Source organism: Apostichopus japonicus, chromosome 20, assembly GCF_037975245.1.
Source record: "Apostichopus japonicus isolate 1M-3 chromosome 20, ASM3797524v1, whole genome shotgun sequence".
In the NCBI taxonomy this organism is placed as follows: Eukaryota; Metazoa; Echinodermata; class Holothuroidea; order Aspidochirotida; family Stichopodidae; genus Apostichopus; species Apostichopus japonicus.
The window spans coordinates 32,629,990-32,643,098 of record NC_092580.1 but is presented as its reverse complement, the minus strand read 5'-3'; the positions used below and the strand labels follow the sequence as shown (position 1 = coordinate 32,643,098).

General features: G+C 37.0%; 1 protein-coding gene across 1 annotated transcript in view; it reads left to right on the top strand.

The window, feature by feature from the left end:
* Nucleotides 1-941: 941 nt before the first annotated feature.
* Nucleotides 942-13,109, top strand: part of LOC139961126 (E3 ubiquitin-protein ligase ARIH2-like) — a 44,142-nt gene continuing 31,974 nt past the window's right edge. Inside the window, exons 1-6 of the mRNA XM_071960032.1 lie at nt 942-1,127; nt 7,157-7,408; nt 8,476-8,543; nt 9,910-9,973; nt 10,420-10,570; nt 12,197-12,318. Of these exons, the coding sequence (XP_071816133.1) occupies nt 7,181-7,408; nt 8,476-8,543; nt 9,910-9,973; nt 10,420-10,570; nt 12,197-12,318 (633 nt within the window). The 5' untranslated portion in view covers nt 942-1,127; nt 7,157-7,180. The remainder of the gene's footprint in view (nt 1,128-7,156; nt 7,409-8,475; nt 8,544-9,909; nt 9,974-10,419; nt 10,571-12,196; nt 12,319-13,109) is intronic.

The window sequence follows — 13,109 nt, the reverse complement described above, 5'->3', positions numbered from 1 at the left end:
GTTACTATTTTACTCTGATGAATTGTTGGAGAGATGTCAGATTTGTGCTCGTGCTCGTTCTGAGAAGAAAATTTTCATCTAGCCCTACCCCTGGGCCCTGGCTTAATTTGTACTCAAAAAGCTACTCGTGTTGAGTTGAGTCAAACTCAGCTACAACTCTAGTACTTTCTACGGAGTCTTTGTGGTTATACTTCAGGTCGGTGGCTGGAATAATGAAATGGTAATAAACAAAACACTGACTATGAAACTATTCAAAGCCAGGAAGAACTCGTTTTGTTGCTCGGTATCCGAACCACTGACCCAAGAAAAGTTATAGAACCGGTGCCAAATTTCCTATGATCATAGTCGGCGCATCGAGAGCCCATGTATACCAGCCTCACACACGATGGTACATAATCTCGTTTTGACAATATTCACGGGAAAACGTCTGATACAGCTAGTGTATTTTATTTATTTATCAGACTGATGTCTAGTGGTCTGGATATTATAATCCGAAAAGTACACCAGCCTCATAAAGTAGTTTTAGTGCAGGGATATAGGCTACTTTTGAAGTTACAATTAATGTTGTTTGGGAATTTCCGGATGGAACTTTTTCAGAGGGCTTGAAATGAATGGATTTTGTTTTCCCGAATCAGTTGTCATACTGAAAGTCGTCAAAGGGTATAACCAGGGAGTTGTTCCATAGCAACTCCCTGATATAACAGCAATTTTTTTAACTGCATCTCTCCTTTTAGTTTTTTATACTAAACTTAGTTTATCAAACATCTAACGCCTCAGTCGCCGCAAGCACTGACATAAATTAGCGTGGTAGTCACCAGTGGTCTGCAGACATTTCCCCAAAAGATGGCGCTATGTAAAATTGCAGAACTTTGCTCCTACGTAAAGCCATACTTCTCAGTCTTGTGTATTTGCAAGGACATAATGTACATACGTACTTCTGCATGTATTGTGCAGTTGTAACAGAATCGATCACAACCCTCTGTACTAGTCATAACATTGCCGTCTTCCCCTAGCCCTTGACAGTGACACTGCCAGTGAAGGCGAATGCTGTAGACGAATCAGATAGTTGAAAGCAAAAACTCGGCCTTGAATTTAGGGACCAGCTACGTATCTCGCTTTCTTAATAGGTAAGTTGTGTGACAGTATTTAGGATTCTTTTTACTGAAAAACTTGCCTTAGCCACGAAACACTTTTGAACTTCCCATTCGCAATGTTTACGTTAGACTGCAACTTACAAAGTAACAGTTTTGGGGTAGCCTAGGCCTAGGCTAAGAAGAGTACTGTGCTAGTAAGATGAAGGATAAGTCAATTAGTACATAGCCAGGCCTGCACAGGTTGTACTCTCACTAGTCTGTTTATTGCTGCGTCGTAATATCGGCCTCTGTGATTATGCTAAGCCTTGAATAAAAAAAATACTGTTGTCTGGATAAAGGCAGTCGTCTACTAATAAGATAGGCCTAGGGGCCTAGGCCTAGTCAGTATTGCGAAGTTCGGAACACTGCAAAGTTCGGACACCCCTAAGAAATACACGATTTCACCATGACAACCAATAGCAACAGCCAATTTCACGAAAAACTACAAAGCTACAGTTATTTTCTCTCCAAAATGACCCGTGTGCAAGTAAGTACTTACATATTTGTCAATAAAATGACGGAGATCTATGAAGTCTGTTATAATTACTGAAAGAGCAACTGCGCCACCAATTTTATCACCAGCGCCACACTGTGGGCTGGGTGTCCGAACTTCGCAATACTCTAGCAAAGAAATACCAGTTCCACAATCTTGAAGAATCTTCTTGGAATACAACGTGAAAACAGTTTGCAGGAAAGAAAGTTTGGCCGTGTATCGTAATATAACACACTTCTCCACCATATCAAGTATATTTTCAGGTGATTTATACTAGAAGATATAGTTTTGGGGTGTTTTAAGGCTTAGGTGTCCGAAGTTCGAAGTGTCCTTCATACAGTACTAGTAGTATAGAAAAGGCTTCATAATTGACGCACCCCCGTAATTCATGCACCTTCAATTATTACTAGCAACGATACAGCAGGCCACCTAAACTTTTTGCAGTCAAGCAGAATTACATCATGAGTTTGAATCCATTTCAGCTATTTGCTGACCAAGTTGTGGTATTCTTTAAGCTTTTAACACCCTCCCCCCAGTTTTGCATGTATTTTGGGCATTTGGAAATCTTACACCCTAAAAGTAACCAACATTACCTCAATATGATAACACTACTCTCTGGGACCTGACCTGTCTGAGCTTAGAGGCTCAGAGCATAGCAAACAGCATCTTAAGTCAATGGATGTATACTAAGGCCTACACTACAGTTGGCTTATCGACGCATGTGTCAATTTAGGGGTATGAAAGAACTTGACACGGCAGACATTTTGTGGTCAAATTCTGCTCAATTGTACGGTGCATAAGCACAGAACCTTAACAGTTTTGAGATCATAACAATTCTGAAGAACTACACATATGAAAAACACATACAGTTGAGTGATTTGGATTTTTCCCTGATAGACATCGTTGATCAAATCCTTAGATGCGTCAATTATGAGCCCACCATGCTTCTACATTATTATTCATGACAAGGCCTTAGACTAAAGTAGTGTACTTAGTAAGTATGGTGGTTTATGCTTCGCTTGTCCTCTTACTTCATGCAGTGTTACACAAACGTAACAACACTGATAAACACTGAAGTTGTTGTGTTTGTAAGGCAAGATTTTGCTTTATCATTCGCAATGTTAGCCTAACAAGCCTCAACAAAAATGGCCATAATTGCCACAATGAAATAAGGTGACAGAAAATATTGTATTTTGTGACACTTTCATAAATTATTATTTTACCCATTTATTGGAAATTTATGGCTATCTACCTGATCATCGGGTGAATTAGCATGGCACGCTTGTGTATTCACCTGATCATAGTCTGTGAGTTGTAAGTTTTCCTGAAAATGCATTATACTTTCTAAGTGTGGTGTATTGTATACAAGACCAAAAAGCATATTCAAGGAAATTTAAGTATACTTTGAACTTCCGGTTTTGGGGTAGCTAGAGGCCTAGGCTAATAAGATATGATATAAATCAACTAGATAGCCTGGCCTGCATCTAGGCTGTACTCTCACTAGTCTGTTTATTGAGCTGCGTCATAATCTTGGCCTGTTACTTGTTGTAGTGTTAGTATGCTACGCCTTGTATCTTAATACTTGAAGAGGTCTGGCCCTGAGGTTGTTGAAGCCAACTCTAGTGTAGGGGGGGGGGTGGTGGGGGAGGGTAAGGGATCTTCCCAGAAAAAAATTGACATAAAATGGTGAATTCTAAGGCATTCTAGGCTATTCATTAATTAGATTTATATCAAACAAAAGATTGAGCTAATATCTACTAGTGCTGTGCCGTTTAAACGTGTAAACGAACGAAACATCGTTTAAACGTTTAATAAAACCTTATGAACGTTTAAACGAAACTATGATATCAACTGAAAATTAAATTATTGGCAAAAATCGCGTATCCATTCCCGTGTTTATTTTGTCTACTAAGCGAAATAACAACACAACTTACGATCAGTCGAATCATAAACCGCGAACGTAATCCTACTTTTGTCCACCCCCCCATGTATCCGGCGATATGAATTGCTTAAACTTGAAAGCTGTTATCCTTTTGTGAAAACTTCCTGATTCGCGGCACAAGTGTACTTTATATCGAGCCGACAGCGGCGGCGCAGATAATCCAGTCAATGCAAGTTCGATCGAAATGATTACAATCCCTGTCCATCACGTTGAACTCTCCGACCAGACAATACCGGGTCGAATACTTGACTTGGTAATAGTTGTTCAAATACATGATCAAGGGAAATGTATCGATTGGAGATCGTAAAAAAAACTCTGCAAATCAGTAGAGAAATTACCAATTGTGTACGAAAAGTAAGTTGTACACCTTTCAAATTTTACGACAGATCCAGCTAAACACTTTCGAAAAATTCACAAGAAACTGGCAAATCGTGCTAAATGCAACTAATGTCATGTATACAAGGCTCTAGTACACCCATTTATGAATAAACCGAAGACCACATCTGGTGTTAAGCGGGGGGAAAAGAAAGCATTTTCTAGAATTTCCAAAAATACGGTAAAAATAATGTCCTACCATAGTTAAGTGTATAGCAAATAGCCTAACCAACTCGTCTGTTACGGATCTCACGTAACTACAAAAACACAACCAATTGTATTTTGCGAACTTGACGTTTTCTACAAGAACATGGAAATAAGTTAATCATGCCGTGTGGCCTAAAACATATTTTATTACAAGGTTTACTTTCATAAAGATGACCATAGCTTGATATCTTGTGCTGCGTGTATTAACTGTGCCTCGTGTATCATGGGGAATACTCCATGAAACGTTTCTTGGAAACGTGCCAAAATGTTAACAAGCAGGTGTTAGACGGGATGAGCGCGCAGTTTGTACCTGGGAAAATTCTGAGCACATATACAGTATCCTACCGTAGTATTTAAGTTCTAAGGTAAAACCGTACTGCAGTTGTAAACTGATGTACGTTTTGTGCGCGCTATTCATTGTTAGGCATTCTAGAAACGGGGCTTTGCCGAACGTTTTTTGTTTCATAATATCGGAGGTTCTGTAAGTTAAACTTTTTAGAGATTGTAAAACAGATTAAATCTCTTTTCATTTTATAACATAATACAGCTACTCTAACTTGTCATTTAAAATTTTTCATCAGCTTCGTGACAATTTAAATTCAAAAAGTTGTCAGTATTTTGCATCCTCAACTGCGAATTTTTTTATCGCCAGACACGCAAAAAATTCCTTTTCCTTTTCCGGGGTCTTCGCCCCACCAGGGCCCTAGGGCGGTCCCCTGGACCCCACGCCTTTATGCTCGGCGTTTTCTCGCGATTTTCGTGAACGTTTAAACGTTTAAACGAACGAAAAATCGGCCGTTTAAACATTTAGGTCTTTAAACGAAAACTCACAGCCCTAATATCTACATTAATTTTGATTGTATGGGTGGGGGGGAGTGGGGGGGGAGGAGGGTGGAGTGAGGGTTGAAAGTTTCAAAGAGGGGGTGTGTATAGAAATAGAAATGACAATCGACTTATAGTACTGTACCTTACCTGTAACAGCTAACAGAAAGAAATATTAAGAAAGGAAGTAAATCTAGATTGGCACCTAATTTCTGATTGCGGGTGATCAGTGTTTTCCTTGCCAAAAGAAAACCCCCCAAAAATGTCCCTGGAAGGGTGAGCTTACTGTATGTTAAATTTATAAAGAGGAAATCACCAAGGTACATGTGCATAATCTTGTGGCGAACTCTAGCATGGATGGCTGAAGCATGGTTACATAGAAACCATGCGATTTTAGCTGACCAATGTAAGCTTGAATGTAACCTCAAAACTGGAGCCAAAATAACAAATTTAGTTCTTACAAAATGACTATGATCTTTAAACTTCCATCTGATCACATGAACAGTACAGTGCCCTGTAATAGGCCAAGCTGTACTGGATTATGGTGTTGTGAATTTGTGATCCTACCCAAGTTGATAAAAAAGATTGCCACTTTGTTTCTCATCCATTGCAGTAGTTGAATCCTATCTTTCATGTAAAGACATTCACCATTGTTCATTATTGTACTTCACTCATCTCCTTCATTTGTGCCTTATTCTTATACTCCAATAACTTATTTATTTAGTATTTTGTAACTAATGGCTCAGCAGACAAACTTGATATCTTTACTGTTGTACTGGTAAAGTTTCAAGGAATTCTGTATGCTAGTAATCCCAGTATTCACAATTCTTGCCCCCACAGGTCAAAGTGCAAAGTTGTTGTATAACATGTCATTGAATCTAATTTAGGAAACAGAACAGTATTAAACTGAAAAATTCTTGTGAAAGCCCAGGCTGCAGGATTATTATCAGTAGGAAATCTAATACAGGTCTGTGCATCCGTTTGTGATCAAATTGTCAAGAACAAATAAATGCCATGTACTTTATGGGTGATGTGAAGTTTAAGGGATGTCCCTTCTTGATGAGATTTCTTAGAATGATATGTACTGCAGATTATATTTGTCACAGAAGGCTACGTTATCTTGATGTGCAATCGTAAATTTGAAACTCTGAAGTATGGAAACACAACCTGCACTCTAAAAGTCTTTTGAAATGATGTACAAAATGGCTGACATTGCGATATGGCGATGTCAACAATGTACATGTATATGGATATATATGAATATATTGCTCCTGATATTGTTTGATAAACCAGTCTAACAATACTTTTGTGACAATGGCAGACCCCAAAACAAGCATTTTACAAATAAAGTCTACACCATACAGTAAATCACAGATATTGTTGACACCAATATGAAATTTTCTTTTTGAGGTTAACAAAAATAAAAATTACTTCCCAACCCGTAGCATTGAAAGCTTTGATGGGAATGTGGTCAAGCACGGCTCATTGCGACTGAACTTTGTTGGGTTGTAAGTGGGTGTGGCTTGTCGTACAAAAGACAGTATATATATCGCAAAATCATTTGCAGGGGGAGAAGAAACATTCTGATATACCGCATTGGTAGCAAATATCTCATAGAGCAACAACCCGGCTTCTGTACTTAATTACACAACATTAGAAAAGTCCCCATATATGTCATCTGCCAACTGAGCTGATTGCAAACTGATTGAGCTTGAAACAGCACTGCAGAAATTGGTGACAAGATGTCTGTAGATGTCTGTCTGTAACAATAAACATATTGAACTATAACGAACTGTAAAAAAATACTGGGAGTATTGTATAGTATTGAAAACATTTGTATCCTGTTGTACCTCAATGGTTCTTCATGAGTCACATAAAGAGAGTCGCAATGGATCTACAGTCGTCGAGTGTTTAACGACCTGTAAGAGTTAAGGTTTAGACTTTTAGGCTGCTGCTCTTTTACCCTTTTGTACCCTTTTGATAGTACTGTGATCTACAGTAGGGCAGTCAGGTTTAAGCATGAATTTAAGGCAACCACTATCAGATTTTGCATGACACATCCAAACCATAGTGACAGCAACCACTCCATATTGCCCAAGGGTCAACCTGGAAAAGTCTTAGCTCAGTGATTTCTTTCAAAAGTGAAATATTGTCTTGATTTTGGAGCTGTTTTCGATTTTGCAGGTCGCCCCGACGACGGGAGAGGTGATGGCCGAGTCTTTGGAGGAAGATTATACCTATAGCGGTGATGATGACGACGACGATGATGATGCTGATCCTAACGATTACTATGGCGATGAGTGTATGGAGGAAGACCAGGAACCGGTTGATGAAAGGGAACCGGATCCTGAATACTTTGAGTACAAATGCCTGACGGTTAGTGAGGCCAAGACCTTTCTACAAAGGCAGGTAGAGGAGCTATGCTCAAAACTCAAGGTTTGTGCTCTCTGTCACATTAAACATTGTATTGGTGCCTTAAAGGTCAAACGACATGCAGAGTCAGTAACTGTTCATTTGGAGAATTAAGAGGATGAAAGTGAAGCCAATGCATTTTTTTTTAAACTTTAACCTTAGCACATTTACCATACCATGCATTTGTTTTATATGATGTCACAGGAAGCTTCTGTACAAGACAGTATATTATATGGTAACAATAACATTTTGAAAACCGAGGAACAACAGCTCTCTTTTACAACAGGCCATAACAGGAAAGTTACTGAACTTTAGGACCGATGATAAATGTGACAAAAATAGTAAATAAGACAATAAAGACGGTTAGCAATGGATAGATATTGCATGTTAATCAGTGGGACAGCTTGTGACAGGGGAAAGTAGTAAACAAATGATGTCACTGTTTGTTTATTTACTCTGCACTAGTACATACTTAGCCGAAGTAGCTGTAGATATATGCTATGTACATTGTGTGTACACGTTCATAGTGTACATGTTGGCTCAGTGATCTAATGCCAATGTTAAAGTGGCTACCGTAGCATCAAGTGATTTTGCTCACTGTGGTATTTTGTAGGCTCTCCGTATTTGCTCTCTACATGAGCTAGAAGGGTTAGTGGTGGTAGTACTCAAGATATTATATGTGGTTTTCTGTAGAGAAATAATAGATTAAGAATGTGCGGCCACTATTTCAATTCTGTGATATTCTCTATCAGAGAGACATATGTACAGTAGGATCTATAGCAATTGGAATTTCTACATACGTACAGCATGTACATGTCAGCTAGTACTGTAATACTGTGAATCATTAAACAAAGAAGTTTGAAACCTCTGTTATGTAAATTTGAAACCTCTGCTATGTGTAAAAGGCACCTTATGAAATATCTATGTTTGCACACACGCAAACACACACATACATCCATTTTGTTTGCTGTTCACCACTGGCTTTGCAATAATTTGCAATCTGCAAATATTGACCTGTTTCAGAGTGTCTATGTCAATTTTTTTCAACATTTTTTTGTTTACATGTAGTATTTTTCATTCCACCCCCATAGGTGGACAAGAGATCAGCCCTAGTGCTTCTAATGTCACATGGATGGCTTATAGCAGAGCTTGAAAATAGGTAAGTTCAAGTGAAATCATGTCGTATAAAGAATTTGGAACATGCACACTTGAACGGGTTAAAATTTACTTGTTTTCTATCTATTTTTAGTAGAATCTGTCCAAGGTTGCAATCTCACAAGTTTGTATACATTTAGTGTAAACTACATTCAAACGCTCTTTTTCTATTTTTAACCTGTCGGATTGTGACCACTCAAAAGGTTTGTTCAACTGCAGCAACTTTTGTAGTTAATGCTGTACGTTTGTTCAGTGCAGTTGTTTACAATATATACTGTACTGTCAGCATTACCAGTAAAGAACAAGTAATAAGTCTCAATTTCAGTGACGCGATGTAAATTAAGACGTTTGACATATGTACAGTATGTATGTTTAACCCACTATTGATGTTGCAATAGGCCTATACTTGCAGTATTGTATAGATATTATATAAAAGCATGATAGCCTACTTCAAGTTATTATATTGGTTAGTAATATAGCCTGTGGACTACAAAGTTAGTTCATGAGACTGTTAGACAGGAAATATACTTATTAGTCACGCAGTATGTCAGCGGCAGATATGTATTGAAGACACCAAGCAACAAACTATGCTGTGCCTTACAAGATCTGTAAGCAAACCTCAACATTGGACATGATTAATGAAAGACAAAATCATCTCCGTAAAGTTATTGAAAATTGATAAAATTGATCTCATTTAGGTATGTTAAGTATCTTCTCTTCTCTCTCTCTCATTGAATCATTGATAACGATGAAGAGTGGGGGGGGGGGGGGAATGTGACAACTGAGCTATTATAGAGTTCAGATTTCATATTGTTGTATGTGAAGCTAAGTGGTAGACTGCAAAGATGTGCTTTTATGAAAATTACAACGAATGTCTTAAAATCACCTGAGAGAATCAGGAATGTAATCAGCCGATTATGTCATTTCTGTGATGTCATGCAAAATCAAGTTAGTATTTGAACGGCCCAAGTTGTGTAGAGATATAAATCTGTTACAGTTTGAGCTGCACAGAATGCATTTCTTCCAGGATTGAGAAATTAGAATAAATATTAGAAAAAGTGGAATAACAGAGTACTAAAAGCTACAGCAAGAGTAGGCAAAAATTGACAGAATCTTTTTGATCAGATAGACAGCCCAAATGAGATCAACTTAAGTATGTACACTGTACAGGTGCTACACCACTTTAAGACTTCATAATCTGTGATAATGACTGTCTAGTTACTGTCAGTAAATAAATGACTTCAAGGAAGAAAAGCATTCAACTACAGTTAATTGGACTTGAGTAATCTCTTTCAGTCTGTCCAGAAATGATTAACATGCTGTAATATCTAGATATGTTCATGATAGTTTTTTCTTGTTTTCATCTTCAGAACAGAACAAGATATATCAAATTTGCTTATAGAGAAAGGAGTCTTAGCAAGGCACGTCCCGCAGGTGAGTCAAAGACTTAATGATGAAGACATATGAATTGTTGCTCAAAATAAAAAGGAGCTTGCCTTGTATGTTTCTCTCATTTGAACATTTTTGGCAAAGTTTGTTTGGAACAGGATGCTAGTACAAAATTAAATGTTTGCATAGGCATAGCATAAGCTGGGTTTTGCTCTTGTGGAAAAACATCCCGTGTTTATTTACAAAAAAGAACATGACTTGGATGCACGCCAGGGCAGATGAATTGGTCATATGACCAAAGATGTAAAAAAAAAAAAATGGTTTAGTCGACATATTTAGAGTTGTTTTCTTATCTCTTGTCAGCTTAGGGATTGTCACTTTTAGAGTTCTTCGAATCTCTGTATATTTGCATAATTTTTCATTTTGTATAAAAATCAAAGCAGAGACGAGGTTAGAATTATGGCTTTTTTTTTTTTAACATTTTCTTTCAGGCAAAGAGATCTGTTTGTGGGACATCATGTTCAGTGTGTCTGCAAAGGAAACCGAGAGATGAGATGAAAGCACTTCTATGCTCGCATTTCTTCTGCAAAGATTGTTGGTGCAAACAGTTTGAAGTACTTATCAACAATGGTATAGCATCAGGTGAGCCATCCAGACCTCTGTGACAAAAATTATTGAGACAATTGCATTATCTGTCTGACAGTGGGAGGAGGGTGGGGGATGTACAGTATGGAGGAGGGTGGGGGATGTATGGAGGAGGGTGGGGGATGTATGTACAAATATGTTCATATTTCCATCTCTCTGTGTGTCTGCATCTTTCAGTAATTGTAATAATCATATATACACTTCAGTGCATCTCAAGATTTACTGAACCAATTTCTAAAGTCTTACACTAAATGTTACCAGCCAGTTGTAGAGACGTATCCATTTGTTAATCGTAGCTTTTATAGTGATCTATTAGCCTATTAAACAAGGAAGTTGCTTCTTAAGAGCTAGCATTGTGTTGACCATTAGCAATGCTCTGGCATTTACATGAAAGTAACATGGTTTGGATGCTTTTATTAGGGGTTTTATATTCACAGAGAAACACCTCTATAGATCCACACAATGAACATGTTTTGGAAGTACTAATGAGTTTGCTGACAGGAGACTATCAAATTTAGAAGTTACACAAAAGTAAGATGTTTGTGTGATCCATGTGTAAGGTATAAATTGCTAACAAACATACTTGGCTAGTAATGCTACATAGATACTACCGGTGCAATGAAAAGGTGACCAAAATGAAAAAAGAAGAAATGTAAGTGATTAAGCAGAGGATTTTACAAGTACTCTAGGTGGATTATTTTAATTTCTTCAGCAATTTGGCAAGAAACAGGATACAGAGTTTAGTGTTTAGTTTTCAAATTACATGGCAGTTTAATGCATTCTACATCGTATTGAATAAAGTTAAAATGTTGATAATCGTTTTATTTACCTGAAAGGTATTAATTGTGAGAAAATTGTGGTAATAAACTCCTCTTTTGGATCAATTCCCACCCCTTCACAAATTCAGCAAAATATTACAATAAAATCAAAATTTTTGCGTAGAGTTTTATTGATTATTCATGCAATAGAATCTTTTTGGATGCTGCTAATCTTGGTTAAATTCCTCTTTAATACAGTAGTGTTGTTCTTAAAGCTGCATGGAAACCTCAATAATTGCTCAAATGGAATCACCCAAATTTCAAAACTTTCTTAAATATATAAATGTATCCCAATCGTTCTACCCAAAATTGTAGATCCTACTAAATGCAGAGATGCCAGCATTTCGTAGATTGAAATAGAAATGATGTTCACCAAAGGTGCTGGAATATTCGTCAGAATATGAGAGCACAATGGAACTGCCATTTTGTTTTGGACGTTCTTAGCTTAATTTGGGCTGTTAACAAGTATTATAACCTTGGACAATGGCTTGTTCTTTACAACATAGTATCGGTGTTTAAAACCATTATAGGTAATTCAAAAGTCATAGAGCGCAGAGAAACTGATCATCGGTTTATCCTACACGTACACTTTTACTTTCCTTTTCTTATATATAAAATAAAGATAAACATTATACTGTCAGGAAGGAAATTAGGGGCAGAAAAACAGAAAAAATGGGAAACTAGTACATGGAATATTATACAGGAAATACAGTGCTCTGTGACTTGAGTATTTTGCCTGGTGTAAGGAAGTATGCTTCTGATAGCTTTTCAAACTTTGACAAAGTCAATCTCTTTCTTTCTCCAGATTTGCAGTGTATGGCAATCGACTGCCACATTGGTGCTCCGGAGGAATTTGTGCTTTCATTTCTTCACGTAGAAACTATTAGAAAAAAGTATGACAAATTCATCTTTCGAGATTATATCAAGGTAAGAGTTAACCTACTGTACGTCTTGTAAAGTAACAACAAACAATTGATTCAATTTCAATTTTCAATTCAATTTCAATTTCTTTATTCCAGTATAAATTATAACATTTATAAATAGGACACATAAAAATGATACATAAAAGACGTAAACATGTACAAAAATGAAAGCACAAAAATGATTCACGTAATGTTTCCAGTCGCACAGTCATAAATTTGCGATCTGAAGTCAAACAAAAGGAGAAGAAGAAGAAAATAAGAACGCCCACTATTTGTTATGAGACTAAGTATTTTTTCCCTTTTTCCTTGTTGTGTGTTCTTTCTGTAAAACTTCCTGTAATTAAAGATATTCAGGTAGCTGAAGGTGAATGACCTGTAAAACTGCTGGGATTTTCTGCATAAATCTTCAGCTCAAAACCATATATCCACAATGTGTTTTGCATGGCAAAGTCATGTATTGTTCAAATACGGTGAGCTCTGTATTAATGCATTTGGCAATATCATAAGGAATGATGTCATCACAGCAGTATTGAATGTGAATGTTTCACTTTTCTCTTTCTTCTCCATATATTATTGAACTCCCTTATGTACAGAGGAAAAATAAAAAACTTTAAAAAAAAGAAGAAGGGTTTTGGTGGAATTCCAGATACAGCCTTTATTGGCAGCTAAGCAAACATTCCAAATGTATCACAAAAAGTTTTTTAATAATTTATTAATTTATTTTATTAATTAATTTATGTATTAATTTATTAAAAATTATGATGGGAATATAAAGCTCTTGAAGAAGATCTACTG